Raw genomic sequence first — 16,072 nt, 5'->3', positions numbered from 1 at the left:
GAATAAATAAATAAATAAATCTTTAAAAAAAAAAAAAAAGGAGAAGAGGAGATCCAAATAGCTAGAATGAGCTGGTAAAAGAATTACTGCACTGAGGCAAATATTTGGCTTTTGTTTTACTTCCCTTCCCTTTGCTTTGCTCTGTTTCCCAGAGTTATTCCTGGGCACAGTGTGTGAAATCTCTTCAAAGCTCAATTTTGGTCCTGCCAAATGGTAGGCCTAGGCAGAAAGGAATGGGCTCCCAATATGCCCAAAAAAATTGGAGAAAAAAAAAAGCTATATATATCAAACTTCTTCAAGATCAGATCATCAGATTAGGTAGTAGGGAAGAATGCCTACCATAATTCACAAAGATGGTTATTTTTAACTCATGTAAGCTACCACAGTCTTGATGGACTGTCGAGTGTGCCTGTGGTTCTGTCAGCTGATAACCTGACATCTGTCTGAGAGATGGTTCTCAGGGGAGGTTTTGCTGGAAAATCATCTTTCCATGTGTTTTCTATTATCACTTTCTTTGTCTTTTTTCCTCCTTTTTTTTTTTAATTTTTAGATTAGATGCATATAAGCCCATGCGGTACTTAGAGAACAAGGCAGCTTTAAACAGGGCATTAGAACGGTTGAATTGGCCCATTTCATTGAAGGAGCTGTCGATGCTGGAAAATGAAATCCTTGCTGGGAAAATGTACATCCAACAGGCTATGGAACTCCAGGAGGCTGCCAAGAAGGAGAATCATGCAAACAAGTCACAAGGAGAGGTAGGTGCCCTGGAGGCATCTATATGTCCTCCCTCCTTCCTGTCCCAAATCATTGCCATCCCTGTGTTGGCCTTCCTCTCCCTCTCACCTTCCTCCACAGTGATCTCTTTTTTTTTTTTTTAAAGATTTATTTATTTATTTATGATAGACATAGAGAGAGAGAGAGAAAGAGGCAGAGACACAGGAGGAGGGAGAAACAGGCTCCATGCACCGGGAGCCCAACGTGGGACTCGATCCCAGGACTCCAGGATCGCACCTTGGGCCAAAGGCAGGCACTAAACCGCTGCGCCACCCAGGGATACCCCCACAGTGATTTCTATAAGAGTTAAAGCCAACTCAGTTAAAGTGTGTGAGGACTTTTTTTCAACAGAAAGGAAATGCCATTTGATTTTACTATGACCTTCTTTTTTAAACAACAGTCCTCTTAATTAAAAAACAAAACTAAGAGGGATCCCTGGGTGGCTCAGCAGTTTAGCACCTGCCTTCAGCCCAGGGTGTGATCCTGGAGTCCCGGGATCGAGTCCCACGTCGGGCTCCCTGCGTGGAGGCTGCTCTCCCTCTGCCTGTGTCTCTGCCTCTCTCTCTCTCTCTTTCTCTCTCTCTCTCTCTCTCTCTCTTTCTCTGTGTCTCTAGTGAGTAAATAAATAAAATCTTAAAAAAAAAAAAAAACTAAGCAGAAGTATAATATGGAGACCAAAGGCCTGAACCTTGCTATGAGCCAGACCAGGGTCCAGCCTCAGATCTGCACCTAATCCCTATGTTATTTTAGCCAGTTACTCCAGCTCTCTAGATTTTAAGGTTTTTTGTTTGTTTTGTTTAGATTTTAAGTTTTTTAATCTGTAAAATAATAATATTACTAGTATCTGCCTCATAGGGCTATTATGAGAGTAAAATGACTTTTTAAAATACTTCATGTTGAAAGCCACCCCCGTAAATGTTAGTAATTATTATTAATAAAACATACCTTTCAAAAAGAAAAAATATCTGACTGCCTTGTTATTACCACTGTGGATCACTTACTTTTAGCTTTCTTGTCCTCTTTAAGTTTTTTCACATAGAAACAGGGTTTACATAATCATTTCATATTCGGCTCTTTTCCTTAATTGCAGTATAGGTGATACGTGATGTTAATTAGTCTCAAGTGTACCAACATAGTGCTTTGACAATTTAATATGTTCTGCCGTGCACCACAGTGTAGCTACCCTCTGTCAGCACACAATGCTATTATAGTGCCATTACAGTGTGTTACAGTGCCATGTATTCCCTGCACTGTATGTTTCATCCCCAGGAGTCACTCATTCCATAACTAGAAGCCTGTAGCTCCCACTTCCCTTCACCTATTCTGCTCATCCCCCCACTCCGTCCTGTCTTGCAACCATCAGTTCTCTGTATTTATGGATCTGATTCTGCTTCTTTTTATTTGTTTTGTTTTTTAGATTCCACATACAAGTAAAACCATATGGTTTTTTTCTTTCTCTGTCTGACTTATTTCACTTAGCATAGTACTCTCTGGGTCCATCCTTTTTGTCACCGATGGCAAGATCTCATTCTTTTTTATGGTTTAGTGATGTTTCACTGGGTATATATATGTATACACACACACACACACATGCATGCACACACACCTTCTTTACCCATTCATCTATCAGTGGATACTTGGGTTGCTTCCATATCTTGGCTATTGTAAATGATGCTGCAGTAAACAATAGGGTGTCTGTATCTTTTTAAATGAGTGTTTTTATTTTCTTCGGGTAAATCCCCAGTAGTGAAATTAATGGATCATATGGTAATTCTATTTTTAATTTTTTGAGGAATCTCCATGCTGTTTTTCCACAGTACCTCATCAATTTACATTTCCACTAACAGTTCATAAGAGATCCTTTTTCTCCAGATCCTTGCCAACACTTGTTTTTTTTCTTCTTGATACTAGCTATTCTCACTGGTGTGAGATGGTATCTCCTTGTGGTCTTGGTTTGCATTTCCCTCATGATTAGTGATATTGAGCGTCTTTCTATGTGTCTGTTGGCCATCTGTATGTCTTTAGAAAAATGTCATATTCTGCTTTTTTTATTTGGCATTGTCTCATATGCTTTCTCAGATTTTTCTGAATATTCAGATTAATTTTTTGGTGGTTATATAATATTTCATGGCATGTATTTTACCCTGATTTATTTGATTCTTCACTGAGTATTAGACATTTGGAATATTTTCAGTTTTATTTCACTTGTATTAATGACTTCTATGGTGCATTTGGTTTATTCTGTTAGGACAAATTCTCAGGAGTGGAATCCTTGGTTCAAAGGGCATGAATATTTTGGGGCTCTAAATACTTGTTGCCAATATAATACTCCCTTTCTGACTGTGTGTGGGGTGTGTAGACCTGGAATAAATCATTTGAAATCTTACTGAATTCTGTGTAATTTTGGTATATTCACTATATATTCCCAAAATATATACCAAAGAACTGACCTTAGAGTTTCATCATTTCGGTTTCAGTCATTGCTAAGTGATACTGGCTTTGCTTGATTTTAAATTCTGTATTTGCTGCTCTGGATTCTTTGATTCTGTTTTGACTCTGTTTTTCTTTAGTTTTTTCTCCAACAAATCTCACTTTCCCCCTCCATTGTAGAAAACTATGTCTTTTGTGCAGAATGCAAATATTTTATCACAAAATATCTCATGGCTATTAATGTTATTCAAACAAAATAACTTCCCCAAAGAATTGTTTAGTATTCCCTTGGGAGGCACCATCTGATGCCTCCAAATATCTGGCTATCTGTTGGCCCTCACTGGATGCCCTGTGGGCACCCAAAAGTCAAGAAGACAAGTGAATTAACTCCCTGTCCCTGAAAATCTGCTCGTCTTTTCATCATGCCTCTTCTCTGTTCTTTTATTTTTTCACTGACATACTTATGAGTTCCTGCAAGGTGCCAAGCACTATTCTAGGTACTAAAAGTACCTAAACAGACAACCACATCCCACCTATATTCTAGTCAGGAAGAAAGACTAGTACAAGTCCCAAATGAGGGACTTGCCCAAACTGAACTATAGAGACAGTGCCTAACAGCAGATTTTGCTAGCATTATTTTTTTTCTATACTTTATATTAAATTTAAAAATGGGAAGTTTTGCAAAAAAAAAAACAGCTCTTGTAATTCAGAATAACAATAGTGTGTTCTACTTGATTTGTCTGGAATCCTGGGAATCAAAAGTTCATTGTTCATGAGATATGAATTTAATTGTTCTATTTTTTTATTATCTTAACCACAAAGTGGGAATAAAAATACTTTATATCATTTCTTTATCCAAAAATACTTGTTCATTTCTTATCACAGGTCAGATTCTATGCTTGGCACAGGTGACCTCAGGCAGTGAAGAGCCTGTCTCAATCTTTTCTCTCTACTTGGGGGCCCCCCAAGGTGATAATATACAATGGACACAATATGGGGTTTATTAACTGCATTGAAGACATGGGTCCAGCTTGGTGAAGATGTATTGGAACAGAATGTAACATCCATGAGAGCTAAGACCTTGTTTGGCCTTTTTTTTTTTTTTAAAGATTTTATTTATTTATTCATGAGAGACACAGAGAAAGGCAAAGACATAGGCAGAGGGAGAAGCAGGCTCCATGCAGAGAGCCCAATGTGGGACTTGACCCCAGGATTCCAGGATCACACCCTGAGCTGAAGGCAGACACTCAACTGCTGAGCCACCCGGCATCACTTGTTTCACATTTTTTGTAGCCAACTAAGAATGGCACATGGTGGACACTTGACAACCATTTATTGAATAAATGGAACCCAGATCCTTATAGCAGAGGATTATAAATGTGAAAACAGAGGCATACACATAGACCAATTGGAAGGTGGGGAAAAGTGAACTGGGTAGTTGGAGGAGGCTCCACAAAGGGGATAGTTAAATTTGATCTGGAATGATGTATAGGATTTAAGGGTTTGGGTGTGCAAAATGTTCTGAGTGAAAGAAATGGCCTATGCAAAGGCAGGGAGGTGGGATGAGCATGGCATGTTCATCAGGGATATAGCAGAACATAAGATAGGAAAGGGAAGATGGCACCAGAATACAAGGGATGTGGAATTCTCTTAGGAAATGGAAACCCAGGGAAGAGTTTTCAGCAAGTGGAAGACATTAACAGATTTGTATTCTGACAGCAGGATGAGGCCCAGTGTAGGAGGGAAAGACCCAGACTGGGTGCAAAACTCTGTTGAGCAGTGTTGAGTCCTTGAGCCAAGCCAGAACAGTAAGGAAGAAATAGAGAAAAGAGATATGAGCTCGTAGAAAGTGAATGTGCGGGCTGAACCGCAAAGCAAAGCTGAGGATGCCCAAAAACTTTCTGTCTTGGACATGGGAGAAACAAGCACTGTTAACTCTTCATCTCTGCTCCTCAGAGACAGATGTTCCCTGGGCAGCCCAATCTAATCACCTTGTCATTCTCTAACCCCTGGCCACATTTTTGTTCTTTTCACAGCACAATTCACTTGACATTATGTACTTGTTTGTTTATGATCTATCTTCTCTACTAGAATGAAGGTGGCCTTGGTCCATTTTATTCTAGGCATTCCCAGTGCCTAGAAAGTGTTTGGTACCTTGTAGACATTCATAAGTATTCAAATGACTGAATGAAAGAATGAATAAGAGGAAGAACATATTTTCTGGGAAAGGTAATTCACTTTCCTCTTGATTCTTAGGTGTCCCTGGGGTATCCAGGTGAGAAAGGCCACATGTTTGGAGCTTAGAAGAGAAGTCTGAGTTGAGATAGTTTGAAGGTCATCTGAGGTAGTGAGAAAAAAATAGACAGTGGAAAGAATGAAGACAAGAAAGTTAGAGGAGCCAGAGAGTTCAGGGTAGAGTGCATGATGTGAGAGCCCAAGCAGAGACGAAGAAAACCCTGGATTTGGAGTCACAGGCCTGCGTGCAGTTTCAGCGCTGCAAGTTTCTAGCTCTGTGGCCTTATTTAGGCCCCTAAGCCTAGTTTCCTCAACTTTAAAATAGAAAAAGCACCTACCTTAAGGTGGTTGCTAGATAATGCACATAGTATGCTTAGAGCAGCATGCAGCCCCAAGAGCTCAACAGTAAATGCACTCAACATGTATGACCCACTACTGCTACATCCATTGTTCAAGTTTTTATGGAGGAGTTTTGAAAAGTCATACAGAAGGATGTCTCCAAGCCATTTGATTTGGCAAGAAGATCATTAGTGATCTTAGAATAATTTCATAGAATTCTGAGAGCAGAAGCTAGTTTGCAGTGGGTGAAGGAGTGGGTAGAACTGAAGAAAGCGGGTATAAGAAGTGAAGCTTTTGTTTCAAGATCTTCAGAGAGAAGGGAAGGAGAAATAGATGAGGAACTATTGGCATGAACTTGAAACATGAGCTTGAGGAACTTGAGGATGAGCCAGAGTGAGACAAGACATTTAGTGTGTATAATGGTATTGATGGGTCCCACTGCTGCCCCCTTCTTGGTCAGGGGCTAAAGTTTCCCCTTCACTGCCCTGTCAGCACACAGGGTGTGCAAAGCTCCCAAAGTCTGTTCTGGGAAGCGTCCATATGCCCAGCACAGTTATCCACAGGTAATGAATTGAGGTGGGGGGATGGCTTTCACACTTGGCATCTTATCTTCAGAGTCCTTTCCACTCTTAGCATAGCCCTTAGCAGTGAGATATCTTGTATATTACTTTCTTAAAATGATACTTCTCACCATGTATGATCATTATGAGATATTTTAATTCTATATCTGCCATACCCCACTGGCTTGACTTTATGACCCACTAACAGGTCTTGCTCTCCTGTTGTGAAAAAATATTGGTTGGGACCAAAGCTCAAGATTGCAAGGGCTTGTATGACCTAGGGTGAAAATTCATCACAGATGAAAGTCATTTTTATATTTATATTTTTGATTCATATATAAATATAGTCTGATTATAAATTCTTTTAGCAAAGGCCAAAGATTCTGATGAATGATTGTAAATTGGAGAGCAAGAAACCATCAGTTATTTATTAAGGTCCTCTGGAATTTATTGATAACATGTGACAAAAGGTGATCAAAGTTTGTTAGGAATGGGGATCCAATTGGAAATGCCCACACACAGAAGGAAGTGGCCAGTGGTCACTTTCCTCTACTTAATCCACACCAGGGCATGTCATGCAGTCTGGATGTCTTTGGTTCTCTGATATGTAGTCATTCCACTGGTTCCTGAGTTTGGGACAGCTTTGTGATTTTTCTGTTGGTGAGGATCAGATGTGGTGAGAAGTGGCAAAATATGATGATGTTAGGGTCACCTGTACCTTGCTTTTTCCACTCAGGCTTTGACTGACAGTCCTATGTTGTCCCCAGGATCAAACCTGAGGGGAGAACTATCATCCCACCTGCTCTGCCCACCATGGTCACAGTTGTGCATGGCTGAAGAATTGCTTACCCTATTTCCATAACCCACTAGTTTCGTGGTGTCCCTAGAGACAGGTGCTTGGTTCACAGACCACGTAATGAAAGGAAAATTCTGAAGTCTGAAATTTTAAATTCCCCTTGAAAACTCCCTCCGTTCACACCCTTCTTATTGTCATGATTACAAATTTTACCATCATTTGCCAGTCAGAATTGTACTAAGGTGGAAATCACCTCTGGTCATCTGAATTATAATTAACCTTCCATAGTTTTTCCCGGGAATCTGGTATAGGCAGCCCAGCCATTCTATCCTACAACATATCCTTACTAAATAAGGATTATTCGCCAGAGCAAATCCCATAGAACTCAGGCCCAGAAAGACCCAGCAGGCTCTTCACACTTATAACCCTGACTTCCTTGGAAAATTTGGAGGCAGAAAATCCTGTGAAGCATCTGTAAACAACCCTAAAAGAGTTCTTGGGAATGGATCTACACAGGTGGCCACACATGTTTATTTCTCCAAGTTGTGACCAGCAAGAAGTCTGGAATCCATGGTCTTTAGGGATGGTGCATTGAGTGCTCCACTCCATGAAAAACTAATCCAGGAGAGTGCTGGTGAGGATACAAGTGAGGCTAGGTGAGATGGGACTAGAAGAATGAGAGAAGGAGAGAGACCTTTGGGGCTGGAAAACATCGTCAGGAAAACAGTGACTTTGTATAAGAGAAAGTTGGTTGGGAAGATTTAGAGAGAGATTTAAATTTTGAGTTGTATAAAATGGAGTCAGAATGAGTAGAACTGTTATCTTTGCTCCTAAATAATGGTTGGACCCATTGTCATTCTTGCATTTTACAATTCTTAGTATTTCCTCTTTAAGGTCAGCAAATGCTCCAGGCTGGCCTTGTCCTTTAAAGGGAGAAGGGAGACCTCCCACCATTACCCTTTACAACTAGGCAGCCTTCCTCATTTACTGGGAAAACTTGAGTCTGTTCTCCTGATCCCAGAGTCTGGTAGGAAGGCTGACTCTGGTGACTGTGAATTGTTCTTAGCAGCACATAAGATCTCCTGGTGGGAGGGCAGAGAATTAACAAGTCTGGGTTGTGCATCTGTGATGTTGCCATCACAGAAGGAATGACACATGCACATTCAGACGAGCACCTTGGAGGTGAGTTAACACCTGGAGACCTCAAATAGGCTCTTGAGGGGTGATGGTGGGAGGTGTAGCCGGGTGGAGCTGAAGTCTCAGAGACAACAACGCGCACTGATTGGACAGGACAGAGTGCTAAAGGGAGAGTGCCACCAGCCTCGTGACTGTGCCAGTTAGCTGGAGTTAAGACCCTAGAGTACCAATCACTGGAGGAAATTGAAAGAAGGGGAAAAAAAACTCACACCAAATTTAAATATTATCTCAAAAGTTTTATGTCTAGGATCCTGATGTTCAGGCATGGGAAGAAGGGTGTCAGCTCTAGGGAATCCCCGAGGTGACAAAAATAACAGCCAGATTGTCTTTTCATTCTTCTAAAGCTAAAGACAACCCTCTTTGCTGGAGGTTTTAGCTGAGCAGACCTCAACATTGTCCTGCCACTAGGTTTTTTCTCTACCCTCAAGGTTTAGGGATGGTTATTGACTTCCCCATCTGGAGGAGAACGGAGTGTGGAGGGCTTATCAGTAGGGTCCAGGCAGGAAACAGAATCCCTTTCAGTCAGTTCAAGTGAAGAAACATTAATGAAGTGGGCTGCTCATAAAGGTGGATATAGGTTTAAGGCAGCCAATGGGATTTGGGGCCCCCAGTCACAGCAATAGCAGGAAGTTGTCATCACCCCTAAACTTGAAAGGGTAGAAGGAAATGGTGCTCCTGGAGCCCTCTGAGAGCTAAGTTCACTAGCAGGAGTAGGAGGTCATTCTAGAGAGACAAAGGTCAGAGAAGAAGCATGAAACCAACACCCCAGTCTTTCCTCCTCCTGCTGCCCTCTGACCACCTGCTGCCATTGGCTCACCATGTCCAGAAGCCAGCCAGCAAGGGAAATAAATCAGATAATCCATGGAGGTCAGCTTCCTGGGGCATGGAGCAGGGCAGCGCAGAATGGATTTAGGAGCAGGTGGGTGGACCAGAGCAGCCAGCCACAAAGATGTCTTGAGAAGTTTTCTTAAAGGCCCAGCATTTATTTTTATATTATAGCCTTGTGTGAGATACATACTTGTATATAGTAGATAGCTGGTTATGGTCCACACTTCAGGCAGGGATACAAAAGTAACTCCAGTATCTGGCTTTTGTTTCTCTCTGGAGCAGCAACATATGGATAATTGAATCAGTAGCATCCGAATTACAGATGACAAGGCTGTGGTGATTTTCAGATTTAAATATTTAAAACATTTCACATTTTTGTCTTTGATTTTTCCCAGAAAGAGCAATGAAGAAATATTCCTTGAGATGATGTTATAGGTTTGCTCTTCACTAGGGAAATAATTTTATGCAGCGTCTAACGCATATATATTAGGTTCCTTGCCACTACCAAAGAAAGAAGAAGTAGGGGGAGAGGGAGGAGAAGGAGGAGTAGAAGAAGAAGAAAAGCAATCTTTTTTTTTTTTTTTCCCCACAAAAGCCCTTTGAGTTGCAATTGATCAAGGTTTGTTGGAGATTTTACTTTCAGAGTGGTTAGCTCCATAGCCCAGCACTGCGTGGTATTAGGGAGCAGAGGATGGTTTTGTGGTTCAGAGTTCCATCCTGTGATTGGTTTCCTGTGCTTTCTGAGGAGCCACACACAGCAAAGAACCACAAACTAGAGGGAGTGCTAAAGCCAGGCAATCTGTGATCTGCTCAGGAAGCAGGCCTCAGGAGAAGAAAGTGAAAATTGCATCTAATTTCTGGAGATGTGTGTTTCTTGTGTTGTGTTTTCCAAAGTTATACTATTCCCCAAGGAAGACAGAGGAAAACAACTCCAGGAAAGCATGCCCCAACCCCCTGTTTGGATTTTATTTTTTTTATTTATTTATTTTTTATATTAAATTTTATTTTTATTTTTTTAAAGATTTTATTTTTTTTTAATTTATTTTTTATTGGTGTTCAATTTACCAACATACAGAATAACCCCCAGTGCCCGTCACCCAATCACTCCCACCCCCCGCCCTCCTCCCCTTCTACCACCCCTGTTTGGATTTTAAAGCAAGGCTAGGTGTCCAAGACTCCTTCAAGGGGGTGATAATCCTCTCTGCATGTCTGCCTGGCCACAGCGTTCCCCTTAAGCTGTGGACTCATATGCAGTATCCTTAGTGTCCCTGTGGGCCCCAGTGCTGACCTGCTGTGCTCCTGAGAGGTCTTACAAGAAGACTTAACTTCCTTATCAGAAGGGCAGGGCCAAGGCAGAGCTTCACTCCTTTGGCATGATGGTTTGCCTCCTGTTAAAATGCAAATGCCCTGGGAAGGGAAGCACATGAAGCTCTCAGACTCATTTACTTGGGTGATCACTCCATGACCAAGAGGGGCTGGGCAGGAGTTGGCCACTCGTGATACACATTTTCCTATAAGGCCTCCTCATTCTCTTTCCAGAACCTGTTTTTAAAAGGGATGCAGATCCTAGATAATCTCAGGGTCAAGGAAACTCCTCTAAATCTGAATGAGAACAGAGATAGTGAAGGTCAGCAAATGCCCAGGCTGGCCTTGTCCTTTTCACTACGATTTTAAAGGGAGTTGAATTATTTACAGAGATGGTTTGCAAATGTTCTGGTCTTATATTTAGGTATCCTAGAGAGAGGAAAGGTCAAAACCTTTGATGATACTATGAGTATTATCTTGATTACAGCAGTCACAGACTTTAATTGGTCTTAAAGAGAAAACATGGAGAGAGAAGCATGCTGGAGCTGCTGGGTGTCAGCAGTTCCTTGATTTGGGGCAAAAAAAATCTAGTAGTGGTTTCAAAACAAGATTTGGAACCAAAGACTAGTTCTAGTTAAGTTGTAGAAATGCTCTCTATACCTAATGTGGAAGCACATTGTCAAGTGGAAAATTTTAAAGCATCAAACATTTAGTAACTTCAATGTCCCACTAATGCAAACCTGAGAGCATGACCTCGAAATTAAATAATAAAGGAGGGTGGCTCCATTTTTGATCCTGCTCTACACCGCCTGGTAATTGAATCTGACAAAGAAATGAATTGGATTCTCTAAATTTTGGAAACAAGGCAAAATCAAATTATCCAGTGGCCAGCATCATTGCCCATCTGACCTCCACACTGAGACTAGCATGCAACTGTTCTCATGCACCTAAGCCTAGATATATGTTGCCTTATTTGTTGGTAGCATTTTTGTTTTCACTCTCTACCCCCTTCTGACTTGTCTTCCGTAGATTTCTTTGTGAAATAAGTCAGTCAAGAAGGACAAATATCATGTGATTTCAGTCATATGTGGAATTTAAGAAACAAAACAGATGAACATAGGAGAAGGGAAAGAAAAATAAGAGGAAAATTGAGAGGGAGGCAAACCATAAGAAATGGTGAAGTCTAGGAAATAAACTGAGGGTTGCTGGAGGGGAAGTGGGAGGGGGAATTAGGTAACTAGGCATTAAAGAGGGCACTTGATGTAATGAGCACTGGATGTTATATGCAACTGATGAATCACTAAATTCTGTCTCTGGAACTAATTTTTTAAAAAAGGAATAAAAACCCAAAAAACTCAATAACATGTTGTATTTTATATGTGCATAGATAAAGCATGCCAGGAAAAGACACGGCTGTACAGTATCTCTAAAATCTTTGGCAAGATTCAAAAATTGTGGCACATCATCTTTCTGGAAAGGTGCTTTCAACATTGTGGCTGAAGAGATGATGGTGTGTCTAGCTGCCCTTATTGCTGTCTTTCCATCTTGGCAAACCAGTGTCATGTTTCTATGGAATGAACCATTGTACTAAAGTTGGCCGTATAAGTTTGCTTTCCCATGGCTATTCTACTTAACCTGTGGTGTAGCTGAATTGGTTTTGTAAGGATATGAATGAATCATTGAGGGTACAGTGAATAGTTCCTTCCATAAAGCTACATGTTGTAGAAACAACCAGAAATGAATTATTGCCAATAGTAGTAACAGTTGGACTCAAAAGCAGAGTAAATGTGTTGCGTGTACAAAGCTCTTTAGTTCTATAATGGTCCTTTCAGGTGAACCCATAGGTATATGAGTAATTTGAAGTAGTTGATATTTTTCAGCCAGGCATTTTCTCAGATGGCAGTTTTCAAGGTGTGAAAAATGAACATGATAGCACTCTGTGTTGCTACTGTTAATTTTGTTGCCCATCCAGGGAAGGTCTTCACAGAGTAAATGATGATTCTATATTAGTTGAATTGGGAAGTGAGTGACAACTATAGAGAGAAAAAAAAAAGCTCTCTGATGATTTCAGGCCATTGACTTCACAGGTTTGTACCTATGAAAATATAGAAAGCATTTTTATCAATACTCCAAAATCAATATTTGGAATCTAGAGATAAAGGGGGCTAGTTACATGATGTGATTTTACTCATTTAGAACTTTTAAATATATCTAGGCATAGATTCTAGTAAGTGGCTTATCTCTTATGTTGATGAAATCTGAAGGGGGGAAGTTGCCTTTCTGGGATCAACGTGGACATCTTTTTGGAAATCAGGATGTTATCCATCTGGAGGTGGAGAGGCTGTCTGGTGACCTCCATGGTTGCTTGGTCTGTGATGTGGACAGTGTGATATGAAGCAAGGTGGGTTTATAAGTTAAACTGTATGTAGAGGTGATGTTTTTAAACAACAGCTGATTTAACTTGGCATGTTTCAGATTCCCAAGATTCTAACTTCTATCAGTAATGAGAATATTTTACCTGGAGATTTCCACTGAGGAAATGATTATAGGAAACTAGTATGGGCATCTCTTTGGAGTATTATGATGGAATATCGTGCTACTCATGTTCACGGTTCTGGTTATTGCATTGCCCTTAGGTTAAAAAAACTGCAAAAAAAGATATCATGCTAGTGTCCTAGTCTTTGTATATACATGGTCTCACAGTTTCTCCAGTAGTGCAGAAAAAGGTCTAGTAAGGCCTAGATTCTTCTGGACAGAAATATGAATTAGGAGATATTAGAAGTCATTTAGTTTGTAATCTCTTTACTTATGCAGAAATTAAAGCCCCAAAAATGTTAAAAGATTGCAAAGTCACACAGCCAACTAGCCAGCAGTTGGTCCTATTTCTCCTGTCTCTTGGTCCAGCTTCTGCCCTTTAAGGCCATCTCCGACTGCAGTAGGTCATTCTGAAGCTCCCGTGGGAAGGATTACTTAGGTTTCTCATCTGAGTAAAAGCCCAGAAACAAATAGGTAATATTCACTATATGCCCCAGTGATGTTGGGGCATTCTCTTTGACATAATAACTGCATCGGTAAAAATAGACATTCCATAAGGATGGAGGAACTCCAGCGAAATCAGGTGAAAATGGAGCATCATAAATAGAAGAGTGGTATTCAGCTTACATTTGTATCCATGGCTGCATAGGCCACAACCTGCACAGGTGTGAAGTCTTGTTAATATCCCACAGTTCCTTCAAGAGCCCTTAACTCCTTTGGTTCATTATTTCATTACTTCTGAGGCCCTGGCTCTATGTTTTCATCTGCCCAGATAAACCATACTCCCACTTCTTTTGATGAACCTAAAAAGCATCTCTAAACAGATCCAAATGTTAGATGGCTGCAACAAAATCCGGTAACATCAGGGCACCAGGAAAATGAGCCTACTTATTTCCAGAGCCCAAATTGTACTGAACATGAATAGTGACCCAAGAGCAAATTGTGTTCAGAGTTTCTGAAGTTATTTAAATGTTTATAGTCAATTGTTTTCATAAATTAGAGTCTTCCTTAACTGAAGACCAGTATATGGATGCATAAAATATGCATTGAAGGCTTTATTTGAAATATAGCTATACCATTGCAAAAAAGTGACATCAAAAAGCATGTAGAAGCACTTTATATTGTGGAGGAGAGGGACATTTGATGATCTGTGAAAAGAAGAAGCTAGAGAATGATGTCATGGGGGCACTCTGATTAGGATGGAGGACTCATTTCATTGAGAAAACCAAGTATTAGTAAGTTAATGGTCAGGAAATTTCTTTTTAATGAAACAAATCTAAGGAAAAATCCCCCATTTCACAATGTAGTGATCTGAAGAAAATAGACCTTTTTGGTTTATCTTTTAAGAATAAGTTCAGAAGGTTGTGTGCTCATTCATTCATTCAGCCCACTGTATGCAAAACACCCTGAACAGCTCATAAAACAAACCAGAAATAAATGATTGTCTATTTTTACCTTTTTTAAAAAAACACAGATATATGGAAATTTGAGTTTCATATTGTAAAATTTACCTACTTCAGGTAGGTAAATTTCAGTAAAACTGACAAAGCTGTCAACACCCACCAAATCCAGTTTCAGAATATTTCCATCATCCCAGAAAGATCCCTCCTGCCCATTTACAATCATCTCTGCACTCCCAATTCCAGATAACAATTAATTTCTATTTCTATAAATTTGCCTTTTCTGTGCATTCTTCATATAAGTGGTTGAATAATATTTCATTGTATGGATATATGACATTTTGTTTATCCTTTTTCCCCAGTTAATGGACATTTGGATTATTTCTACTTTTTCATTATTGTGAATAATACTGATATGAATACATACAAGTCTCTGTGTGGTATAAGTTTTCATTTTTCTTGACTAGATATCTAATAATGGTATTTCTGGGGCATATAGTAAGTTCATGTTTAATTTTAAAAGAAATTACAAAAAATTTCCCAGAAGTATTGAAAATCAATTGACCATAAATGTAGACATTTGTTTCTGGACTCTGACTACTATTCCAGTGACGATAAGACTATCCTCATGTCAGTACTGCACTTTCTTGATAACAAGTTTTGAAATCAAGAAATATAAATCCTATAAATATATGTTCTTTTTCCACATTGTTTTGGCACTTTTATTTATTTTTAAAAAGATTTTATTTATTTGACAGAGACCATGCATAAGTGGAGGGAAAGTCAGGCAGAGAGAGAGGGAGAAGCAGGCTCCCCACTGAGCAAGGAGCCCAATGTGTGGCTTGATCCCAGGACCCTGGGATCATGACCTGGGCCAAAGGCAGACACTTAATCAACAGAGCCACCCAGGTGCCCCCTTTTTGGCACTTATAATTTTAGTATCTCAATTTCTACAAAAAACTTACTGAGATCTTGATATGAATTATATTCGATCTATAGGTCTGTTTGGGAAAAACGACTATTAACAATATCAAGGCTTCCAATCCATTAAGATGATATGTCACTCATTAGACCTTTAGTTTCTCTTAGTAATGTTTTTTTTTTTTATTGCAGTTCAATTTGCCAACATATAGCATAACACTGAGTGCATCCCGCCAAGTGCCCCCATCAGTGCCCATCACCCAGTCACCCCCACCCCCCGCCCACCTCCCTTTCTACCACCCCTTGTTCGTTTCCCAGAGTTAGGTGTGTCTCATGTTTTGTCACCGTCACTGATATTTTTACTCATTTTCTCTCCTTTCCCTTTATTCCCTTTCACTAATTTTTATATTCCCCAAATGAATGAGACCATATAATGTTTGTCCTTCTCCGATTGACTTATTTCACTCAGCCTAATACCCTCCAGTTCCATCCACATTGAAGCAAATGGTGGGTTATTTGTCATTTCTAATGGCTGAGTAATATTCCATTGTATACATAGACCAAATATTCTTTATCCATTCATCTTTTGATGGACACCAAGGCTCCTTCCGCAGTTTGACTATTGTGGACATTGCTGCTATAAACATTGGGGTGCAGGTGTTCTGGCATTTCACTGCATCTGTGTCTTTGGGGTATATCCCCAGCAGTGCAATTGCTGGGATGGATTGGAAGAATTAATATTGTGAAAATGT

The 16,072-nt window shown here is 40.0% G+C and overlaps 1 protein-coding gene across 10 annotated transcripts in view; it reads left to right on the top strand.

The window, feature by feature from the left end:
- VWA3B (von Willebrand factor A domain containing 3B) overlaps positions 1 to 16,072 on the top strand; it is a 256,331-nt gene that overhangs the window by 160,814 nt on the left and 79,445 nt on the right. For 9 of the 10 annotated variants that reach the window (XM_035696404.2, XM_025464606.3, XM_025464618.3 and 6 more), the window contains one exon: positions 551 to 755. The exons of the other annotated variant lie outside the window; for it this stretch is intronic. In XM_035696404.2, coding sequence (XP_035552297.1) covers positions 551 to 755 — 205 coding nt within the window. The remainder of the gene's footprint in view (positions 1 to 550; positions 756 to 16,072) is intronic. 10 annotated transcript variants of the gene reach the window in all.

The sequence above is a fragment of the Canis lupus genome, chromosome 10, assembly GCF_003254725.2.
Source record: "Canis lupus dingo isolate Sandy chromosome 10, ASM325472v2, whole genome shotgun sequence".
NCBI classification, from domain to species: Eukaryota; Metazoa; Chordata; class Mammalia; order Carnivora; family Canidae; genus Canis; species Canis lupus.
This window is presented reverse-complemented; position numbering and strand designations above follow the sequence as displayed.